Genomic DNA, 22,046 nt, shown 5'->3' with positions numbered 1-22,046 from the left:
TCTCCTTTTAAATTGGACCTAAAACTTTTGAATATTTTAATTTTATCCGAAATTATGAATTTCTTTCTAAATTAGTCCTCAAATTTTTTTGTACTCCAATTTTATCCTTAAACTATGACCATCGTTCTAAATTGATTCATATACTTTTGAATCTTCAAATTTTATCCATAAACTATGATTAATTAGTCAACCAATCCGGATTAAGTGCGACAAATACTTATTATAAGGACAACATTCTCAATTCATTCACAATATTAAGATTCAAGTATTTAATCATGTTTAAAGAACCTAACATTTCATTCTGTTAAATCAATTGATTGTGGATATTAATATTCTGCCCTAGATAGAAAATGAATCTAATGATGGACAAACACTACAGTCAACATGGAAATTCAGCCGCTAGAGATTTCAACGAAGAAGTCAAACAACAAAATGAAAACTCTTGTAATTGGAGACTTAATATTATTCTTGTTACTATTAATACCAATGGTGAGTGTTTTAGGGTTAGGAAAAGGTCGAAGGAAAAGAAAATGGATTCAAATATGAATGTTTCTATCTTCCTTTTGTTTCTTTTGTTTTCATGAATCTCACGCTCGGAATCTACATTTTGCATCGCTGCTGGTAATATGTGCTTTTGCTTTTCATTTCTTCTTTTAGCTCTAACAATAATATTCGTTTTTTTATACTCTTTAGACTTCACCGTCTCCGTCGCCTTCACCGGCGGCTCCGCCTATTAACGAGGAATGTTGGTTTCCGTCCATGAGATGTCATAACCAAAGCTTGACAGCGTGCGTTAATTCTTATTCAATAGACAAGTTCAAAATTTTTAAGGGTGAAGTACTCAAATAGTCCTCTAACCATAGGATATATGTTTTGTTGAGTCCCCCAACTATTAAAAATCATAAAATGGTCCCTTAATTACAGATAGTAATTTTGTTGAGTCCCTCGACTATCAAAAGTTAGAAAATTGTCACCTGACTATTCATTATGTTCCAAACTCGTCCTTTTTCGTATAAAAAAATTAACAGTAGTTTGAGTTGGACGTTAACATGCTGATTGAGATATGATAGTCGTTTGAGATCATGAATTTTGTCAAATCTCAATTAGCAGGTTAACGTCCAGCTCAGATTGTCATTAATTTTTTAACGGAAAAGAATGAGTTTAGAACATAATGAATAGTTAGGTGATCATTTTATAACTTTTAGTAGTCGAGGAACTCAACAAAGTAACTTCCTATAGTTGGGGGACCATTTTATAACTTTTAATAGTCGAAAGATTCAACAAAATAATATCCTATAGTGAGGGGACCATTTGTGTTCTTTGCCTAGTTTTTAACATTTATTTTTTTTGTTATTATCTTGTTATTGTCGTTTTGTATCAAAAGACTAAACAATTTGACAATAAATGCACTTATACTCCTAGCATATGTTATACTTGAAGCTGAGACTTCATAAAATACTAATAAATCTCTTAGTTACTAAGATCGTTTGACTCGTATAATCACATATAATTTTATATTAATATAAGCCGTACACTTTTACTTAATAAATCAACCTTCTATTTAAGCATGAGTTATTGAGTTTAGGTAAAAAATAGACAAATTTCGTATTTATGCATTAGTTTTAATAATGTATAATATGGTATGTAAAGTTTAATTTAATGTTATTATATATTTAATTTTTATCAAAATACTATTTTTGCCCAAAAAGTTATATATAAATTTATTCTTATTCAATTATATACATAAGTTTTGATTTTGATTTAAGCATATGAATTTAAAAGATAAGCAAATCCGTTTAAATAAATATATATTTATTTTATAATATTATTATGATATAATGACATAACATTAGATTTCCGATTCGATATTGAAAATTTATCATTCTTTTCCTTTTAAGGATAAAATAAAATTATTACCAATTACATAAATTCAACGTCACTAACTGTGTAGTCAACAATTTCTAGATCAGATAATTTTTAGTTCTTAATTGACTACTCACGTCTCCTTTAGATTGTGAGTTCAATACAACTTAGGAGAAAAATTATTTTTTTTTTAAAAAAAAATAAGTGTATAAGGTCTGTCATGAAACATTTTAAAACATTATATAAAAGTGCTTTTATATCATAAGGAAGAATTTTAGAAAAATTAAAAAATAAGTATAAAAATGTTAAAAAAATAAAATAAATTAAAATAATATATTTTTAAAAAAACTAAAAGTTTAACAGCATGTAAGAACCTCATTAATTGTGAAGAGAAGTCAATTTTTTTTCACAAAGCAATCACATAAGAAATCAATCATCACCCTTGTATTTGCCAACGGTATTGATTCTCCAAACTGAGAAATTTCCCCATTTCTTACTATACAGCTTCAAAGCAATTATTACTATATGTGAAGAACAAAGGTGAGAGCGCCCTGAGAGTGAATGTCACCGTTTCACATGCTAAACATAACTTCCAGTACCAGCACACCAATCCAGAAAGGTTATATTTCAAAGTTCAAATGGTTTATGGTTTGAATCTTTGTTTCAATCATAGTTCTGCCGTCTTTTTTGTCTGCTTTAGGTTAACATCTCATCAAATCTCGGTGGAAAATCATCTATAAAATTAGATTCTGGACATTTTGGATGTGAAATTTACATAAAATCATCAGCATCTGGTGGAAGGAGCTGGTGGACAGATATAAGCCCCCTCAATGGAGCATACATACTGTTTCTAACAGGTCTCATCATGGTTGGCTGTATTAGAGCCTGTTGCAAGCAGGGCAAAAGAATCCCATATCAGGAGTTGCAAACAGGGCAACCTGATTCACCTTCAGCCCACAAAACTGGAACAGCTGATGGTTTGCGAATGAGATCACAATGGTGACCAGAACGATCATGCTCGGCGAATGGATCGGCACCATTTTTAAATTTTCCTTGTGTAATACCATAAATCTCATCATATTTTGAGACTTCAGATTTTGACAGAAAGTTAAAGAAAAGGAATTGGATTCATAAGAAAATTAAAGGGTGTTATCATTGAAACAAAACATCTTGTATAAACTATCAGTACACAAGGCTAGATTCGCTTCCTTGCAATGAGTGGTTTAGGTGGCGCCAGTGACCTGATTTCAGGTGCAGAACTTGGAAACAGTATATTCAGCTTGTGCATGAGGATGTCGGCTCTCGATGGTATCTCATTCAAAAGGAACTGCTGCACCATCGGTTTTTTGAACCACTCCATAACAGAGTCTCCAGTGGCCCTTAAAACGACCTTACTGACTTCAAACGGGGACTCTACGGAGCTCAGCATCTGTGCAACCACGATCTTCAAAGTGGGTCCTGTAACCAATTTGATGCGCCTAGGGATCACTCCGTAGTACAACATTCGCTTCCTAAATCTGTGGAGGGTGTGTACAACAGCTATAAGAGCAGCTCCCACCGACAAGTTTCTAATGTCAAGAGACCAAGCGATATGCTGATCAAAAACTATTGCCTTCGGGAAAAGCTTATTCTCGTAGGCAACTTTCCAAACACAACGAGCTCTGTTAATCTGCCCCATGAGAACAAGATAATTGAGGAGAACATTGACAAAGTACCTAGCTGCCCCTTCTTCCAACTCGTAATCGATACCTTGAAAAAATTCCCTCACAAATGGTAAAACCGGCTGTTTTCTCTGTTCCGGGCCAGTAAAGAGTCCACACAAAAAAGCATGAGCTTTGTGCTTTGTAGAACCAAGGATTGTCATCAAATGTCTCTCATCGTGTTCTTCTTGGCATCGTACCAAATAGGCAAGAATCGATGTGTAGAGAACCAGATCCACCTTCGCAGCAGAGTTCACATAATTTTCAAGGAGAGGCTTTGCTGACTCATATAAACCATTCTTCATGCATGACTCGAACAACTGCCTTACTATGAAATTATTCGTTCTAATCTCAGATGAATCCATGAAACTTAACCATCTCAAGGCAAGATCAACGGAACCATCTTTAACATAAACCATTAGAACATCACTAGCACTGACATCAATAGAGTATCCCATAGACTTCATTTCAAGTAAGATTTTTGCTGCAACATCCACAAGTTTCTTATTAGCTAAGAGCGTTAAAAGAGCCGTATATGTGCTCAATCCAGGCCGCAAACCTGCATTTATCATTGAGTTATAAAGCTTCATTGCAGAATCAACCTGTCCAGATGCTGCATGCATTTCTAAGAGACACGAGTACGTAGATGGAGTGGGTAGAAATCCAGCTTTCTCCATTTCTTTAAAAATAGATGTTGCAGTCTCAAGTTTTCCTGATTTCGCATGAGACTCAATGATCATCGTGTATAGGCCAAAATTCGGCCTAAAACCAGCCTTCTTCATCCCCTCCCAAAGCTGAAGGGCAGTATCAAGCTTCCCAGCCTTTGCATAGGAGTCGATCAAAGAAACAAACATAGTAGCAGATGGTCGATGCCCAGAACCCAGCATTTCCATGTAGATTTTCATTGATGTGTCCAGTCTCCCAGCTTTCCCCATCGAATCAACAAGAGATGCAAAGATACTAAAGCCTGGATTAAACTTCCGTTCTTTCATCTCTTGAAATAGCTTAAAAGCTGCATCAAGCCGACCTGATTTCGCCAAGTTAGGTATCATCAACTCATATGTCGATCCATCCAACAAACACCCTGCCGCTTGCATGCTCTCGTATATCTCAAACGCCTTGTACGGCAAACTTTTATTCAAAAATAACATCATAAGATCATTGTACGTTTGAGTGTTGATCTTACAACCCAAATCCTGAGCCTTCTTGAAACAACAAAATGACATCTCCAATTTCTCAGCTTTAGCCAAAAACTGAATCACACGATTGCAGGCACTAAATAAAGAAACCCCATTACCACTAGACTCTTGAACCAGTTCCTCAAACAATGACTGAATCGCACCAAAGTCTCTACTTTGATTGAACCCATCAAACAATATGTCATAACACTCATCACTCGGGACGTACCAAGACTGTCGCTTTGCCCATCTAAATAAACTCAATGATGCATCGATTTCTTTGACAACCTTCATGGCTTGAGTTATTTGAATCATACTAGGCATGAACTGTAGTTTATCCAATTGGGTCTCCAGTTCTGGTCCCCATTTCCACCTCTTAACAACCTCAACAATCTTAGCAACAGCTGAGGTATTCAAAATTGGCTTCTTTAACCCACCCACCATAACATGATCATCAAGCCCCGGCTCGACTGACCGAATACCTTTACCAGAGTATATAACACTGCCCGATTCATCCAAGTAATCTATATCCCCAGTCCACTCACGAGAACAGTAGCTTCTGATAAAACTTGGGTTTCTAATCAAATTGGGGGTTTTAGAAACATTAAAAGGGAAGGAAATTTGATTGATACCCATTGAAGAGTCAAATAAACTGAAGCTACTGGAACATTTATTGAGTGCATTTCTGCTGGAATTCGGGCTTGTTGAAGAGCTAGTGCTGAAGTGGGGGTTTTGTTTGAGAATGAAGTAGAGATTTCTATGGCAAAATTTACGATTGAAAGTATGAAGCATCGAAATTGATGGGGGGAAACCAGGGTTTAGCAAGATGTAGAAAAGCGTACCGTATAGTCTTCTCTCACGTTGGTAATCTCCCCAATGGAAGCCAAAACCATAAACCAGTTGATCTGCTCTGGCGTTGGTAATATCTCAAGTGAGGGTTTTAGAAGCATTTAAGAAAGAAAAAAAAGGAATTTTATCCACGGTTAGCTACTGCGGTAAATAATTTGTTTTTATGCAGAAAATTTGTTATAAGATTTATTTATTAAAATTAAGTGTATGATATGAATCGAATTAGTCAAAATAAATCATGAGAACCAGACAAGCACCAAAATTTGGGTAAAAGTTAAGAGTGTATTTGGTTTCAGTTTGATTTTTAATAAAAATTAATTAATTTATATTATATAGTTTTTATAGAAAATAAAATGATTAAATTTGGTTTAGTTCAATATAATTTTAATTTTTTTAATTGTTCATTATTTTTTCAAACTCAGTTTAAAAGTAAAATGTAAACTTCAAATTTAAATCGCGGACAAATATCCAAATTTAAATTCACAATAGTAATATTATATTATTTTTATGAATTTATTGATTTAAGTTTTATCTTATAACAAATTTTAAATGAAATTGATTTAGATTATTATTTTTTTTAAAGTTGATTTGATTTGGAGTAATCGAATTTTATAAGAAAATATCGAAATTGAACCAAATTATGAAATTGTATGTCTAGATTGAAAATTCAAAAGGAAAGTATGTCTAAACTGAACTACAAAATAAAAATTCTAAATTAAATTAAATAGCGTAGTTCGATTCGAATTGATTTCTTATTTCTTTTGGTTTCGTTGCTCAACACTATTTATACGTGACCGATTTATTATATAAAGATAATAATATGATTATTATCAATCTTTCAATCAAATAATTTAGTTAATTAAATAAAATCAATCAAATTATATGCGAATAATACTTAACAAAGAAAAGTTAACTTAATAGGAGTAACTAATAAAAGTATATATTTAATTATTATTAGGATAAATTATACAAATGATCATTAATGTTTTGAGTAAATTTTTATTTTTTGACTGTAATTTTAAAAGTAATAAAATAATCACTAACGTTATCTTTTGTAATAAATTGATTGTTTGGCCGTTGAGTACCGTTACCTCTGTAACAAAAAGCTGATTTGGCATGTTTGGGTAAAGCTGATTCATCATCTTCTTCTTCTTCTGTTACGGAGATAACACTCTTAACGGTCAAGTGACCGATTACAGTTTCATTACTTTTGAAATTTCAATAGAGAAAATGAAAATAAAAATTTATTTAAATATTAGTGATCATTTTTGTAGTTTAGCCTTATTATTATTATATACCCTCCCAATTCCAAAGACAATAAGCACGTGGAAGAGAAGACATTGATTATTTTCACCGACTCCACAGTATCAACCAGAAAGCTTCCTAATCCACACCGCTTGTTAAGTCGGAGATCGACAGTGAAACTAAACCAGAATTTAAACTGCGTTAAACATGGCGGTCCAAGTTCCGAGGAGACAGTTATTCGTCGATGGCCAGTGGAGAGAGCCTGTTCTCAAGAAGCGTATCCCGATCATCAACCCCGCCACTGAACAGATCATCGGTCAATTCCTTTTCCTTTTGTTCCATCCATCTTTTTTGTTTTCTTGATTAGTTTTTTATTGAGGTTATTCCATGGTTTTTTTTCAGGTGATATTCCGGCAGCTACATCTGAAGACGTGGAGATCGCGGTTGCCTCTGCTCGGAGAGCCCTTTCTAGAAACAAAGGCAAGGATTGGGCTTCAGCTTCTGGCGCTGTCCGTGCCAAGTATTTACGCGCCATCGCTGCTAAGGTTAAAAGTTAAAACACGCTGTGAACTTATTTAGTCGTGTACGATTTGTCTGCTATAACTTCATTCATTTTGAGATTTTAAGTAAAGTGATGATGGTGGCGTTTGCAGATGAAGTAAAATTATGTACTTCATTATAAGCCTTTCTGATTGTTTTCTTCTAACTAGGTTTTCTAGCATTTCTGCATGAACTGAAGAACATGTTTATCTTTGAATTGGTTGTATTGCTTGATTTGATGTGTTGAGTTTATTTGAGTGGTGCAGATTACAGAGAGAAAAACTGAATTTGCTAAGCTCGAAGCAATTGATTGTGGGAAACCACTTGATGAAGCAGTTTGGGACATGGTATGCTTGTCACGCTGATGAAGGTTTTGTGATTCATTGTTTAGGGTATTTTCTTACTTGTTTTTTTCATTTCATTCAGGAGGATGTTGCTGGATGTTTTGAGTACTATGCAGACCTTGCTGAAGGGTTAGATTTAAAGCAAAAGGCTCCCGTCTCTCTTCCTTTGGAGACATTTAAGAGTCATGTGCTTAAGGAACCAATTGGGGTTGTTGGATTGATTACTCCTTGGTACTATCTCCTTAATTTGTTGTGCTTTGTGCAATTGGTGTATAACTATTTCAAAATATTATCATACTTCTCTGCCCAGTTACACCAATAAAAGTAAAGGTCTTACAAAGCTAATCCGTGCGCATTGCACTATTCTTTTTCTTTGGTGTGTCGTAAATATGCACGAGCATTGCATGATATTATGCCTCTGTATTAATTTTACCTTTTGAGGTAATTGCATAATTGTTGTCCTAGTTGCAAGTTAAATTAGATACATTTATAGGTTTGATCAGCACATTTGATGTTATAAGGCTTCATAATTGGTTGTACTCATACATTGGTGGTGACTTGAAGACAATAATTCCTTATTCCATATTGCTGTTTTTCTGCTGTTTTGAAGGAATTACCCACTATTGATGGCTGTATGGAAAGTAGCTCCTGCCTTGGCTGCAGGTTGTGCTGCAATACTGAAGCCTTCAGAGTTGGCATCTGTGTATGTTCTCAACTTAGTTGCCATATTTTGTCAGTTTTTATGACAATTTGAGAATATTGGTTTATATTTTGCATTTGGAACCAACGATGCTGCTTATTACGTTTGCATTCTTTTCTCTTCCAGCACCTGTTTGGAGCTGGCTGAAGTGTGTATGGAGATTGGTCTTCCTCCCGGTATCCTGAACATTCTGACTGGACTGGGCCATGAAGCTGGCGCTCCTTTGGCATCTCATCCCAACGTTGACAAGGTTAGATTGTCATCATCCATTGAAGCTCTTCTATGACTTGCTGATTTCAGTTATTGACTATTATTCGATAAATATCAACAGTGGCACAAATTCTAATGATTAGTTTAAACAGATTGCCTTCACTGGAAGCAATGCAACAGGGAGCAAGATAATGACCGCAGCTGCTCAAATAGTGAAGGTATATTTAAGTTCTGGAAACAAAAAAAAGTTTTTCCTTGATGGTCTGTGCACTAAATTACTTATGTGCTTTCTTTGGCAGCCTGTTTCTTTAGAGCTTGGTGGGAAAAGCCCAATCATTGTGTTTGAGGATGTTGACCTCGACAAAGGTTAGTATCATCTGAATTACAATTTAAGCATATGTTTCCATACGGTTGGACTTGCTTTGAGAAACAAATGGTCGAGAAATACAAGGTTTCTGAAACCTATCATATTAGAAAGCTATACTGCACGTTGATATTGTTTTTCCTGACTCCATGTTTACAAAGTTGTTTAATAAAATTATTGGTGATTTCAATAGCTGCTGAATGGACTGCATTTGGTTGCTTCTGGACAAATGGACAGATCTGCAGTGCAACATCCCGTCTTATTTTACATGTAAGTTTATTGATGATATTGTTTGCGCTTTCTTTATGCATTTCATCTGTTCATAATTCCTTATTTACTTTTATGTATTATATGCCTGTTATGGACGTATGACTCTTAATAATTATAATAAATGAAATTGTTTTACTTTTCTTAGGTGAAGTTTGTTAGCACCTTAATAAAAGAAGTTGTTTTATTATTCTTGGTGGAAGTTAATTGTTTACTCCTAGAATATAAGTTGTGTTCTTGTAGGAATTTATTTAGTGTATACATATTTAATTATTGTAATCTCTATCTAAAGGGATCTAATGAAAGATAAGCAGAACTGTTGTCAGTAATCTAAGAGATTTGGGTCTCTCTCTTAGGGGTTTCAATCTTCCTTAGCCGGGCTGAGATGTTCCCGTTTTCTTTGATGAGCTGAACTATCAATACCAAGAACACGGATGTAACAATACCATGCAGCCTAGATTGGCTCCGTAGGGTATTTTCTTCTGCAAATTGGATAACCATGCCAATCAACTTCCCATGGATCCCAATGTAAAATGTCAAAAGCCTAATGTGTGGTCAGCAGCAGACTATTTCAGGAATGTAATTGGCAAATAGAAAGCAAATGGCAGCGTTTCAGCCAGAAATGTTATCCTTCTAGTGTTCATCTGATAAGCTATTAAATCAGAACGAATAGTAAGAGCTGTAATCACAAGATTATGTACCTTTCGCCTCCCTACTCGTATAATGATTTATTTGCTTTTGCAGACAGTTTGCCATGTTAACATACCACTTTATTTCCCATCTGCGCTGCTATAAATTTGGTGCTGTGGTCTAAAACATCATATCTATTGCAATCTCGTGCTGAAATTTATTTCTGGTCTCTTTGTATTTCTTTTAGTAAGACATGATTTCTCATTTCTGGTGTAGTGAGAAAGAGTTGTAAATATTATTCTTTCATGTTCTACAATAGATAAAGCTAGATTATTTTAAATGCCCTTCCTATTTTCTTCTTGGTTCCCTCTTCTCATTGTGAAAATGCATGTTCAACTGTCTCAGGAAAACATTGCAAAAGAGTTTCTGGACAGGCTTGTGAAATGGGTTAAAAACATTAAGATTTCTGATCCCTTCGAAGAAGGATGCAGGCTTGGCCCCGTTGTTAGTGCAGGACAGGTAAGGGTTCTGTTTGAGCAATATGTATCATTTGTAAATTCGGTTGATTTGTCAGACGATGTTACCTAAAAGTGTGGATTGTTAGACATGGTAATACCTATAGTTTTACTATCTTTAGTTGCTCAAACTTTAATTCATATACTGCAGTATGAGAAAATATTGAAATTCATCTCGATCGCTAAGAGTGAAGGTGCTACCATCTTGAGTGGTGGAGTCCGTCCCAAGGTATTATCTGCTTCTCATTATTGGCTCTGCTTCTGTCTAAAAGTTTTCACTTCTTATATTTGAGAAATACATGGCAGCATTTAAAGAAGGGATTTTTTCTTGAACCAACTATAATAACTGACGTGACAACTTCCATGCAAATCTGGAGAGAAGAAGTTTTTGGACCTGTTCTTTGTGTCAAGACATTTAGTACCGAAGAGGAAGCCCTTGAACTGGCAAATGACACCCCGTAAGTTGTCGAATTCTCTTGTTGAAGTACAGTAAATTGCTATTTGATTGGTCTAAAGAATGATAATTTTTTTTATTTATAAAATGTCCAGTTATGGTTTGGCTTCTGCCGTGATATCAAATGACCTGGAAAGATGTGATCGTATAAGCAAGGTGAGGGTTGCTTGTGGTCTTTAGATGAAATTTTCAGCTATTATTTGAAGTGAAAAACGAAAAAAAGGAGAGCAAAAAAGTAGAAAGAATATAAATTTTAGTAAACAATTTATTAGTGAATTCTCTTATTCCTCCCCTGTTTTGCAGAATATCCAAGCTGGCATTGTGTGGATAAATTGCTCACAGCCATGCTTCTGTCAAGCCCCATGGGGAGGCAACAAACGCAGTGGCTTCGGGCGTGACCTCGGTGAATGGTATTCGTCCCGATAATCCAAATAATAGTATAACAGTGTCATATTATTATTACCGCTCTTACCTTTGGATTTTTATAAATGTTAAAAGCATATGTGAGTCGATGAAATCTCTGCACCGGCGCTCTCCTTGCATCACAGAAACAATCTTTTTTTTCTTCCTCATTATAAAGAAACAGGGCTGTTCCTAATAGTTGATTGGTTTTGCTGGCCTTTCTTTTTTCAGGGGCCTTGACAATTTCTTGCGTGTGAAGCAAGTTACACAGTATGTCTCCAACGAACCATGGGGATGGTATAGGCCTCCATCGAAGCTGTGAGAATTTCGTTGGTCGGTTTGAATTTACGACATGAGAATCCGGCACCAAATGGATTATGAGAATTCATTTTACATATTAAATGTTTTAAACGGTATATAGAACTGGTATCTAATGTTATGTATACTAAAACTGAGGTATGCGTTTGCACGGCACATATAGTTGACATGGACGTTGGTTCGGATGACCTAAGCATGGTAAATTATATATGTGAAGCTATTTTATCAATGGTAAAATTAACAAAGTTCTAAAAGTATTCATTAAAATTTACCTCTAAATTTAAATTGTCAACGAACATATCTTTTATGCATTATTTAAAGTTATTTATCTTAATTTTAAAAACTAATTCACTTTAGTTAACGATTTTTAGAACACGTGGTTAAAAACTCTTAATTGACACTTCTCTTATCTCTTAAGTTGTGCATTTCAGAACTTAGTAGCAGCTCAAGAATTTGATTTTCTTTTTAATTTTATCGTAATAGAAAAATAATGAAAATAACGCTTTGTTATTATCGTAATTGATCACTACCTGTTAAATTATGGTTATGAACATTATTATTAGTATGATTTTATTTTACACTATTATTTTCACAATAATAATTTCAGACAATATCATTATTGTTATATAATGGTTATTATTCTTGTACTCGACGTTACTTAAATCTATGCTGGTGAGGGCTACAAAGATGAAGGAATTAAAAGCAAAACTATGCATTAGCATCGAGCTATACCTCGAGCGTAAGATTCATGAAAAGAAAATTAAAAATTAAAAAAGGAAAAAAGAAGAGGAAGAAGATGACATAAATGTTAGCTATGTCCCAACTTCATAGTTACGCTAAAGAGAAATCATACAAACATTTTTTTTACTGTCATAGTCACGAACCTATAAAATTTTAAGGGATAAAAATAAATTATCAATTAAAAATATAAAGAAAATATCTAAAATATTTACTAATTTAAAATTATCAAAATAACGATTACTTCCATCCGTCCACTTTCGATATATCCCTAGGAAAAGGTATACTCTGGATACATATTCTACAATTAGTCATAACTCGTTTTTTTTATATGTAATTAGGAAAAAATGTTCTTTTATTCCAAATTAGAAAGCGAAAGAGTGAGAAAAAGGAAATCCTGTTGTACATTAGGGAAGTAAAAATTGAATTGCATTATATAGCGACAGAAAGGAAAATGTCACTAAAAGTCATATTAAATTTAATTAAAATTTAAATCAAATCGTATGTTAAAGTTAAAAACCCTAATATATACGAGTATAAAATCCTATTATTTAAGTTATATATAATTGAATTTGTACTTAAATTTATTTAGATACACAATTTTCTTTTAATTGATAGTTTCATTGATTTACTGGTTTCATTGTCTTACTGGTTAAGTGACATTGATATACTCTTTTCCGGGATTTAAACTCTATTTTTTTAGTATCTTTAGCTCACCATGACATTACCAAGTATAGCATAGGGTATGATGCGGATCATGGAACTGCTTGTGGGGTTTGCAACATTGGGAGGGTACACACTTGCTTATGATTATTACCCTTGTAGTGTACAATCTCATTTTCATATGCATAGGTTTCATGGTAGAGTTTTACTTTAAGATACGTGAACTAGTGCTTTCTAGTTTTCGCGGGGGCATCGCCGAAGATATCAACCGCGATAACGAAAACTGGATACCGAGTCATCTAATGGCTGATCATAGCATGCAAAGATCGCCATCGTTGTAGCAGCCAGACGTAACTCCGAGGTCAATTATGCTCAGGACCATCGTTCAGTACAAAAGTGAAGAACAAATTGAATGCGTTATTTGCCTGGAAGAGTTTAAAGATGGCGATTCTTGTAAGGTTTTTTCAACTGCAAACATCTATGTCATGGATGTTCAATGGCTAGTTAAAAGTAAGTCTTGCGCTCTTTGTCGCGGTTCAATCTCGGTTCGAAACAAATACCAAATTGACCACAAACCAAGATTAAACCAATTATATCAAGTCGAGAAAAAAGTTTTGAGTTAATTTAGTTAACAAATCTTATTTTATGATTCAAATTTTATTTAATTTTTTTAATTGAATCGAATTTATAAAATCCAAATCGAGTGGTTTGAGTTCCTCTTTAAACTTAATTGTAATCTTATATAATATTATGATACATAATGATTTTAATTTAAATGAAATTCTCTTAATCATATAAGATATATTCTTTTTCACATATGAAAGATTTGTGAAGTAAAGATATAAAAGTTATTACCAACAAGGATTGGTTAAAGTGATAAGCAACTTAATATCGCTTAATATCGAGTTTGAACCTTTGTGTATGCAGAAAATTCATAATAGAAAATTCACCCACCAAAGGCAAGTGTGCGACGCGGGTCGATTCGGATTAGTCAAGGCAAAACCTTAAAATCACGAGGGCAACCAAAAAAAATATATAAAAGGAAGTGATGAAAGACAAAAATTGCAAAAATAAAAATCAATCAAATAACCAAATTGAATAAAACAACATTGAATTGTATAAAGAATAATTTTTTGTTAATAAAAGGAATTGATATTATATATTCTATAGTATTAGTGGAGCATGTGATTTAAATTTGATAAAAGAAATAAATTTAAAACGAAAGATTAATTGAAGAAACAAGGAAATTATGCAAAGCTAAGGGACTAAATAAAAAAATAAGAATAATTTTAAAAAAGTGGAATTAAAACTACAATAGATTAGGACTTAAAATGGAGGAATTAAAGAAATACGAAAATCTATAATTAAATTGTAAAACAGTAAAATTTGATTCTTTTGAATTGGTAAATCTAAACCTGATAACCGAAATTGAATTTCAAGTTTGAATAACTCGACTCGAATAATTCAAGATTTAAAAAAAAAAAACGATTTTTTATTTGTAATTGAAACTACATAGGTATTTTACACAGATCGATTACTATCCGGACAATTTTTTCGATACAAGAATGAAGATCAAACTAAATTCAACATCCTAGTTGTACAAATCAAACCCAAAAATGCATTAAAACGTCCAAAACAGATGAGATTTAAAAGTTTGCAGATTTGATTAGATCCTTACTTCGATACCTTCCTTCAACAAGTGTCCTTTTACAGACTGAATTGGAACCTAAACCCCAAGCAATTGAAGAACTGTAATAAGAGTTTGTTTTAATGGAGCCTTGCCTGAAATTCTAAAAAGCATTGAATACTTACCTCCTTCCGATGGAAAATGCCGGCGGCAAGAGCAGCCGATGCGTTTGATTTTGTGAATACCTCGTAAAAGTGTTCAACTGCACCAGCACCACTGCTTGCAATTACAGGGATGCTGACAGCATCTGATATCAACTTTACTAAATCTATATCAAACCCTTTTCCTTGACCTGAAAAAAGTCATCAAATAGGCATTAAACAAGCAAAAAAGAAAGGAATAAACCAAATATTCTGAAATGGGAATGTTGACTTAATCATCGGTTAGAGAAAACGAAAAAATCTCGACTTAATTTTTAAAGCAGTCATCTGAAATGGGAATGTCATACAGAAGCAATTAATTATAAGGGATGATTGTTTGAGCGACAGGAAAGTTGTTTATACCATCACAATCGATGCAGTTCAATAGTATTTCTCCAGCTCCCAGTTCTTCAACTGCTTTTGCGAGCTCATAAGCTCCAATCGGTCGATCTTCACGTCCACCATTAACCTTAGGAACAGAAAGCCATTAAAGATATGCATACGGTAAAACTTCTGAAATACAAGCAACAATAAAATTATCTTTTAACCATGTATAAGTAATATTTATACATGCATTATGCTGTTAAACAAAGCCCCAAGAACGTGATATGGTTCACGTTGCAATAGTTAAAATGCAAAATAATGTCTCTTTCTTGTGAAAGTGGCCTTCCCATGCTAGTTTTCGAAAATGGCATTAAGGGTTTGCAAGTTCCAAATTAGCTACAACCGGTTGATTATAGCCTAATAAAATATGGAAAAACCTCTAAATTTTCTATTAATTCAAAGAAAATAATAAGGATCATTGTCTTGGTTATAATTTATAAAGCCTGAAAACTTATATAGTATAGCTTTCTTGCAAGCAAAGTTTAATCATAACCCTAGATCTAATCCATAAAGATACCTAAGAATACCTACAAGCCCTAGCCTCAGACGTCTATCATATGTCTGATAATCAATAAATATTATAACATAAAACTGAGAAAAAAATAATGAAATATTATAAAATAAATAAAAGCTCCTTCGTCACAAAGATTGGGAACCAGGCAAAGCACCACTCATTGGAGAATGGAGACAATGTTAGTTTATCATAGCCTACATCTTTCTTCTCACATGTTTTCCTTCTATATCAATGTGTTTGAATGTTGCTTACATGCTACTGTTCCAGTGCATCCTGAGTTCCTTATTCTTCTTTTCTCCTGACACTGCACTCTTTGTACTCATGGTTAAGTGCCAACCTTAATGCCTATCTCATGCATTTTCTTCCTTCCCCCTCTAAAATCTATATGCTTCGTGCATTCTCATCTCCCTCTTTATATCCAAACATTTGCTTTAGATATTCTCGAAAGAAAACCCTACGTGAGCAATGATTGTTCATTGCTTAGGTCCTAGGTCTTACGTGTGCATTTTTAGTGGTTCTCGAAAGTTAATCTAGATGAATGCTTTAATTATCATGCAAAAGGCAGATAGCAAATAAGCCTACCGTACACTGATACCAAGCATATTCTTCTCCATTTGGACCTGACACCAGAAAGGCATGTTTTAGTGAAACCACCCTTATAAAAGAAACTGTAAACTTTTTCTTGAAACACGTCGTTAGAAACTTTATCTTCCACTAACACCGTAGGATTTTCCAAGGGCACAATGTAGATTTCATATGAATGTTTAATAAAAAAAAAACAGTACAATCTTCTTTACCTGGTTTTGTGACTCTTATAGCCTTGAATTCGACATCATTAGGACTTTTAAGGTATACTCGACGAGGATCAATGCTTACAACTACAGCCTGTCAAGTAAACATTCAATTAATTCATTACAATTTCATTCATTGAAAATTGAAGGCTTTGCTTGGTTGAGTGAGAAAATGGAAGGAGGGAGTGGAAAAGTGGAAAAAAAATAAATTTTGAGTGCACTTGGTAGGAGAAAAAAGTGAGGGTGGTCATTTTCCATTGTCATGTGTACAAATAAATCACTCTAATTTGGAAGGAAAACAAGAGCAAAAATATGAAAGAGATGTTAGTTCAAAATATGTATTTTTCAAAAGCTTAATTTTCTTTCCTCCCATTTTTTAACTCTACCAAGCATTGAATGGAAAGAAAATTACATTTTCTTTCAGTTTTTCCATCTTCCCTACCAAGCACACCAATGGAAAGAATTTCCCCCCCCCCATCTTTCTACTTTTCTACCCCTTTAATTTGGCATCCTTCCAACTTTCTTTCCACCCTACCAAGCAAAGCCTAAGGTGGTAGTCTACGAGAATCAACACTTACAACTAAATTCATCAACATTCAATCATTTTCTCTAACTTACATGTCGCTAAACTAAAATATAAACCAACATATGAAAATGTTTATCATACAGGCCCAATCAAATGTATATTAATTTAAATTTCTCATCCATCCATCCATCGACCATTTCCATGTTGCTCTTGTTCTTTACATTTATTTTCCTCAAAAAGCAACTACTTCTGTATACTGTATTGAAATGTCGGGCAAGAAAAAGCAAACTTCACAATCAGCTAAAATCGAAGTATGCATGTTTTAGTGAAGAAGACTAACAAATTACAAATATACATGGATACATATCAGTACAGGTATCAACACATCAAAAACATAGGGATCACCTGGTTTCCGTAAACTCTAGAAATTTGTTCTAAGCTGCTTTTTCCCGTCTTTACCTAAAAAAAGAATTTACAGAACTATTAGTAGTAGCTATTATTATGCATGTGTAACATCTTAACTCTAAGCTACAAGTTTTAATGTGGTGAAGTTGCAAACTTTGCTTTTTAAATATTCTTCTGCCGCATAAACCGCATCACTCCCAATGGAAATTTTATCAGCCCCAGACCTAAAGTACTCTGAAGCAACTTCCACACTAGAATAGTACCTGAAAAATAAATATAGTAAATTTGTATAGAAAATTGTGTTGGTTAATTACACAAAGGACACTTAAAGCTGCAGTATTAGAGAATGCCTAATAAAGCACTAGAACACAGCACAAAACAAAGCACACCTGCCATTTGCATCTGTAAAATCACGTATACCACCTCCAACTGTGAGTGGAACAAAAACATTTTCTGAAGCATGTCTTAATACCTGCAATACACAGAAATTAATATAAATATTCATATAAATTTGCAAACATACAAACTCTAAAGAAAAAAATTAAGAACACTGTAAAATTATATTCACAATTAAAGGTCAAAACCTGCAGCATTGGTAAATCGCCTAATGGGAAGTCACGGAAGCCAGTAATGTTCAGAAAACTGACCTGAAATTTAGATCATAAAAGAAAGAAAATGTTCAAGGTATTAAAGAAACTCTGGAGAGACTAAATGATTGCCGATATTGCATTATAAACATAGAACGCTTCAAAGCTATAAGTATACCTCATCAGCCCCATCTTTGTAATACTGTCCAGCAAGCTCTACTGGCTTGCCAAGGTTTCTCACCTATAAAAGTTTATTACGAGTTAAAACAACACTGAATCCACATATGTTCTCTAGATTAAAAATAATATAGGAGATCAACAAGAAAAAAAACAAGTTTTACTACATAATTCAACTCTTTCAACTCTTATATCCAGTTATATCTAAGGGAACATCCCATTTTTTCAATTCTGAATTAGGTATCTACCAATCTAAACTTTAAATTCAAATAGATGACGAGATTAGAGCAATGAATGACCTCAGGGTTACCTCATTCTCTTTTGTGTGCTCTCTTACATCATACTGGTCCCCTTTGGTCACAACAAGATCCCCTTTATCGTTTGTCCTAACATCAAGACAAGCAATAACCTGAATGGAAGATAAAGCAATCAGAATAGATACATATGATCCATGAAATCAAGCAGAACATTTCAATAGTAAAGAGATATGTAATTAAAAAGGGAAGAAAAGTCGGTGCATAGAAAATAAAATCAAGAATAACATACAAAATAATTCGAATTTCAGAAAACACCTACCCTCTTAGCAAGTTTTGAAGCCTTCCCTTGAGTAGGATTCTATATTTAAGTTAATCATTCAGATTGTTAGAAGGATGAAAATAAGAGTTAATAGAAATTACTAGATAAATTAAAACCAAGGACAATGACTACCTTTGTCCCTCGTGAGTTTGGTTGTAGGAACCTTCTCAATATAGAAAGACCAACATCTGAAACAATTTTATCAACTTATTGTCAATAAACGAGTTAGCTATTACGTCATACACTTGTTCCGAAAAAAAGATGAAAAAGTTTTTACGAAGAAAATTGTCCTATAATCAAAAGGACCAAGTATATTGTAAAGTATATGGAGGAACCAACTACAAAAGCCAGGACAAATACATTAGAAATCCTACTTTTGATGATCTACATGTACACATGATGTCTTAAATAGGATTCTTATAGTTTCTTTTTTCACAAAGATAGAAAACCAGAAGATGAATCTAATATGGAAAAATTGTTCACTTGATATTTGCATGTCAGAAATCATTCCCATACCAACAGGAAGAAACTTATGTATTTTGAAATCTGAAACATACAAGAACAAAAGATAAAAACTAAGGACACAAAATATCTTGCCTCCACTCTTCTCTGGATGGAACTGAACTCCATGCACATTTCCCCTTCTAATAGACGCAATAAAATCATCACCATAGTTGCATGTAGATGAAACCCATTCCTTGTTATCATCTGACTACCAAAAATATGATTATATAGGTTACCAAACAGCACAAGGTATGCTTAAAGCTTTTTCAACATCCACATTATGTGCAAGAGTGAGAATCAATTAAGAGGTCGACAAAGAAGAGCGTACTGGCATGGCACGATAAGAGTGAACAAAGTAGACATGTTGATCTCCAACGTCCTCCAGAATTTCAGAGTCTTTTGCAATTTGCAAAGCATTCCAGCCAATATGCGGCACTCTAAAACCATTAGAAGAGTTAAACCGCCCAACCACACCAGGTATCAAGCCAAGACCATTTACTGAAGCAAAAAGACACAATGAAGTCAAGTTGGAAAGTTAAGAACTAGAAAATAAAAAGGAAGAAAACATATAAATTTTCTCTATTTGCAAAATGGTGACTAATTAGTATCTCCTTTTTCTCTTGTTGATTCCTTCTTCCTATGCTTCATCTCTTCTTGAAGCTATCTATAAATATATATTAAAAAAATAAAATAAGAAACAAATTTAAAACACCAAAGAAAGATTCTCATTAAACCACATGATAGAACATATCATATAGTGGGGAGTATAGTCATGAGTAGCAGACACCTCTACTCATGACAGAGTCTACAGGCATAGAAACTTTACCAAGTCATAATCATATAACACACACACAAATAATAGATAGATATTGAAGATTTACAAAAAAAAAGATTGTTTGAAAATTGACCTGGTCCATTCTCTTCACTGTACTCAAAAAGTAGTTGAAGTCCAAGACAAATGCCCAGAAATGGGCGGTCATTTTTTATATAGGTATGTAATGCTTCATCCATCCTGAAGAAAATGGCAAATGAAAGACAAATTAACTAAGTTAGAATCCGAAAGCCAAATAAAAGAGAGTATCATTTATCGTTAAAAGCCTGTAAGGGGAAATATTTTCAGCCAATTACAAAGTCACATACCGTTAGAACTTTTATTTAAATTTTATTTAGTGGTGATAAATAAATTAGTTGAATTTTTAAAAGAAAAAGTCAGTATAAAATCATACCCTGTCTTGACAAGTACATCCATGGCCGAAGCAAATGCCCCGACACCCGGAAAGATAAGGCGTTCTGCATTCAAAATGTCTTTAGGAGTTTGCACCTACATTTTAATCAAAAGAATGAATACTGTTATAACTTACTATGCATTCTTCTATGTAAAGCAATTAGAATGATACAAATTATCATCATACTCTTAAAGCTAAAATTGCTTACATCCTCTATCTCGAACCCAAGGTAGCGAATCGCATTCCTTAAGCTCCGAACATTTCCAGCTCCATAATCAAGCAACGTCACAACTGACCCTAAAAAAGCACCAAAATAATTTTAGAAGTACAATAAAATAAGTTTATTATATTTTTTATCTTTCATCAAACCCAACAAGATTTGCGATAAAAGTACCTGAACTAGAAGCAGATGAAGCACAGATAACAAGCTTTCGAGGAGATACTGATTTTAGAGTATTTTTCTGACTCTTTTGGCGGAGGGTTACGATTGGAGATGGTGACAGAGAAGCAAACGACAACGATTTTGTTGCAAAGCTCGTAAAGGAAGCATAAGGCATCCCCTCCATTGCAGAACAGTGTTGTTTAGTGCAAAGCTTCATGAAACAATTCAAACTCAGTTTAACAACAAATGCTCAGCAAAGCTTCTTCATGCTATTTCTGGAAAGTAAATTCAAGCAAGATCATGAAGATCAAATAAAACAAGCTTCAAAACCCGCTTAGAGAAAACAATCTTTCATTCATTTAAGATCAGTGGCATTGATTAGTGACATTTCGTTGAAAATTAGAGTGACTAAGCAGACAAACAATCAAATTTAGCTCATCTAAAATCAAACTTCGTTCCCTGTTACAGTAAAATTTAAGTAAAAAAAAAAAACTCAAGAATCACCCTTTCAAAGGACAATTCATAAATAAAAGAACATAGAAGCAATGGAACGATGTTTGATCCTTCAAATCAGTATTCATATGAATCCACATTGGAAATGAGCCCAAAGAAAAGTGTAAAATGCATTAGCAATCCTAAAGATAAAATAAAGGAGTGAACGGACCGCACCCTCAATTACAAATTGCGATGGCCTAAGCCACTGACAGTGGTGGTGACGGCGGCGGCAGCAATGTAGGCGAGTTATATTGAAAATAGCGGTTAGTATGAAAATTATGGGATCTAGGTATTTCAGATGTTTTTTTAGAATAAAACGACATCGGTTTTATATAAGCAGATCAAAATTCAAATCTTTCGAAACGGCACCGTTTCTCAATACAGAATAGAAATAAAATTAAGCTATATTGGTCTCCAAGTCCAATAGGTTCGGCCCAATATTTATTAAAAGGTTAAAATTGTCTTTAAATTATTTATATATTTTGAATTTATATTAATAATACAAAAAACAGTGATGATCTACTTACACAATATAACATATTTTTAGTTTATATAGATTGATGATCGTTGGATGAATGAAAATAGATGATTAAGATAAATTATTTGTTTTTCCAATGAAAATCTTCTTATTTCTTACTGTTAATTCTAATTATATATTTTTCATTCATTTAA

General features: G+C 33.6%; 3 protein-coding genes across 6 annotated transcripts; 1 reads left to right on the top strand and 2 right to left on the bottom strand.

The window, feature by feature from the left end:
• Positions 1-2,988: 2,988 nt before the first annotated feature.
• On the bottom strand, positions 2,989-5,655 carry LOC120213121 (pentatricopeptide repeat-containing protein At1g79490, mitochondrial-like). The gene has a single exon (XM_039211269.1). The coding sequence runs from the start codon at positions 5,531-5,533 to the stop codon at positions 3,059-3,061; it is 2,475 nt and encodes an 824-aa protein (XP_039067200.1). The 5' UTR covers positions 5,534-5,655; the 3' UTR covers positions 2,989-3,058.
• A 1,299-nt stretch (positions 5,656-6,954) lies between these two features.
• On the top strand, positions 6,955-11,767 carry LOC120213124 (betaine aldehyde dehydrogenase 1, chloroplastic-like). The gene is made up of 15 exons (XM_039211274.1): positions 6,955-7,151; positions 7,238-7,380; positions 7,642-7,722; positions 7,802-7,950; positions 8,330-8,422; positions 8,546-8,669; positions 8,782-8,847; positions 8,929-8,995; positions 9,187-9,263; positions 10,296-10,409; positions 10,557-10,634; positions 10,712-10,863; positions 10,955-11,015; positions 11,163-11,269; positions 11,493-11,767. The coding sequence occupies exons 1-15, from the start codon at positions 7,043-7,045 to the stop codon at positions 11,581-11,583; spliced, it is 1,512 nt and encodes a 503-aa protein (XP_039067205.1). The 5' UTR covers positions 6,955-7,042; the 3' UTR covers positions 11,584-11,767.
• Positions 11,768-14,540: 2,773 nt separating this feature from the next.
• LOC120213122 (imidazole glycerol phosphate synthase hisHF, chloroplastic-like) lies at positions 14,541-21,658 on the bottom strand. 4 transcript variants are annotated; one of them, XM_039211271.1, is made up of 20 exons: positions 21,544-21,658; positions 20,892-21,075; positions 20,706-20,794; positions 20,498-20,592; positions 20,180-20,283; positions 19,600-19,769; positions 19,365-19,479; positions 18,900-18,955; positions 18,768-18,806; positions 18,502-18,600; positions 18,193-18,255; positions 18,012-18,074; positions 17,817-17,899; positions 17,582-17,690; positions 17,428-17,481; positions 16,503-16,590; positions 16,288-16,325; positions 15,171-15,276; positions 14,793-14,959; positions 14,541-14,706 (listed from the first exon to the last, which is right to left on the bottom strand). In XM_039211271.1, the coding sequence occupies exons 2-20, from the start codon at positions 21,061-21,063 to the stop codon at positions 14,647-14,649; spliced, it is 1,770 nt and encodes a 589-aa protein (XP_039067202.1). In that variant the 5' UTR covers positions 21,064-21,075; positions 21,544-21,658; the 3' UTR covers positions 14,541-14,646. The 4 variants fall into 4 exon arrangements, with proteins under 4 accessions (XP_039067202.1, XP_039067203.1, XP_039067201.1 ...); XM_039211272.1 differs by having other exon boundaries at positions 20,892-21,090; positions 21,549-21,638; XM_039211270.1 differs by having other exon boundaries at positions 20,892-21,090; positions 21,540-21,635.
• Between the last annotated feature and the right edge of the window lie 388 nt (positions 21,659-22,046).

The sequence above is a fragment of the Hibiscus syriacus genome, unplaced genomic scaffold, assembly GCF_006381635.1.
Source record: "Hibiscus syriacus cultivar Baekdansim isolate YM2019G1 unplaced genomic scaffold, ASM638163v2 tig00110020_pilon, whole genome shotgun sequence".
NCBI lineage: Eukaryota > Viridiplantae > Streptophyta > Magnoliopsida > Malvales > Malvaceae > Hibiscus > Hibiscus syriacus.
Note: the sequence above shows the minus strand (reverse complement) of the source record. Positions and strands in the feature narration are given on the sequence as shown.

Coding starts and splice junctions, on each gene's coding strand:
- LOC120213121 (XM_039211269.1), bottom strand. CDS start 5,533: ATGCTTCATACTTTCAATCGTAAATTTTGCCATAGAAATCTCTACTTC.
- LOC120213124 (XM_039211274.1), top strand. CDS start 7,043: ATGGCGGTCCAAGTTCCGAGGAGACAGTTATTCGTCGATGGCCAGTGG. Junction 7,723..7,801: donor ATGAAGCAGTTTGGGACATG/GTATGCTTGTCA, acceptor CATTTCATTCAG/GAGGATGTTGCTGGATGTTT. Junction 7,951..8,329: donor GTTGGATTGATTACTCCTTG/GTACTATCTCCT, acceptor GCTGTTTTGAAG/GAATTACCCACTATTGATGG.
- LOC120213122 (XM_039211271.1), bottom strand. CDS start 21,063: ATGGAGGGGATGCCTTATGCTTCCTTTACGAGCTTTGCAACAAAATCG. Junction 19,770..20,179: donor CAGTGAAGAGAATGGACCAG/GTCAATTTTCAA, acceptor TTTTTGCTTCAG/TAAATGGTCTTGGCTTGATA. Junction 16,326..16,502: donor TATAAGAGTCACAAAACCAG/GTAAAGAAGATT, acceptor TTCTGGTGTCAG/GTCCAAATGGAGAAGAATAT.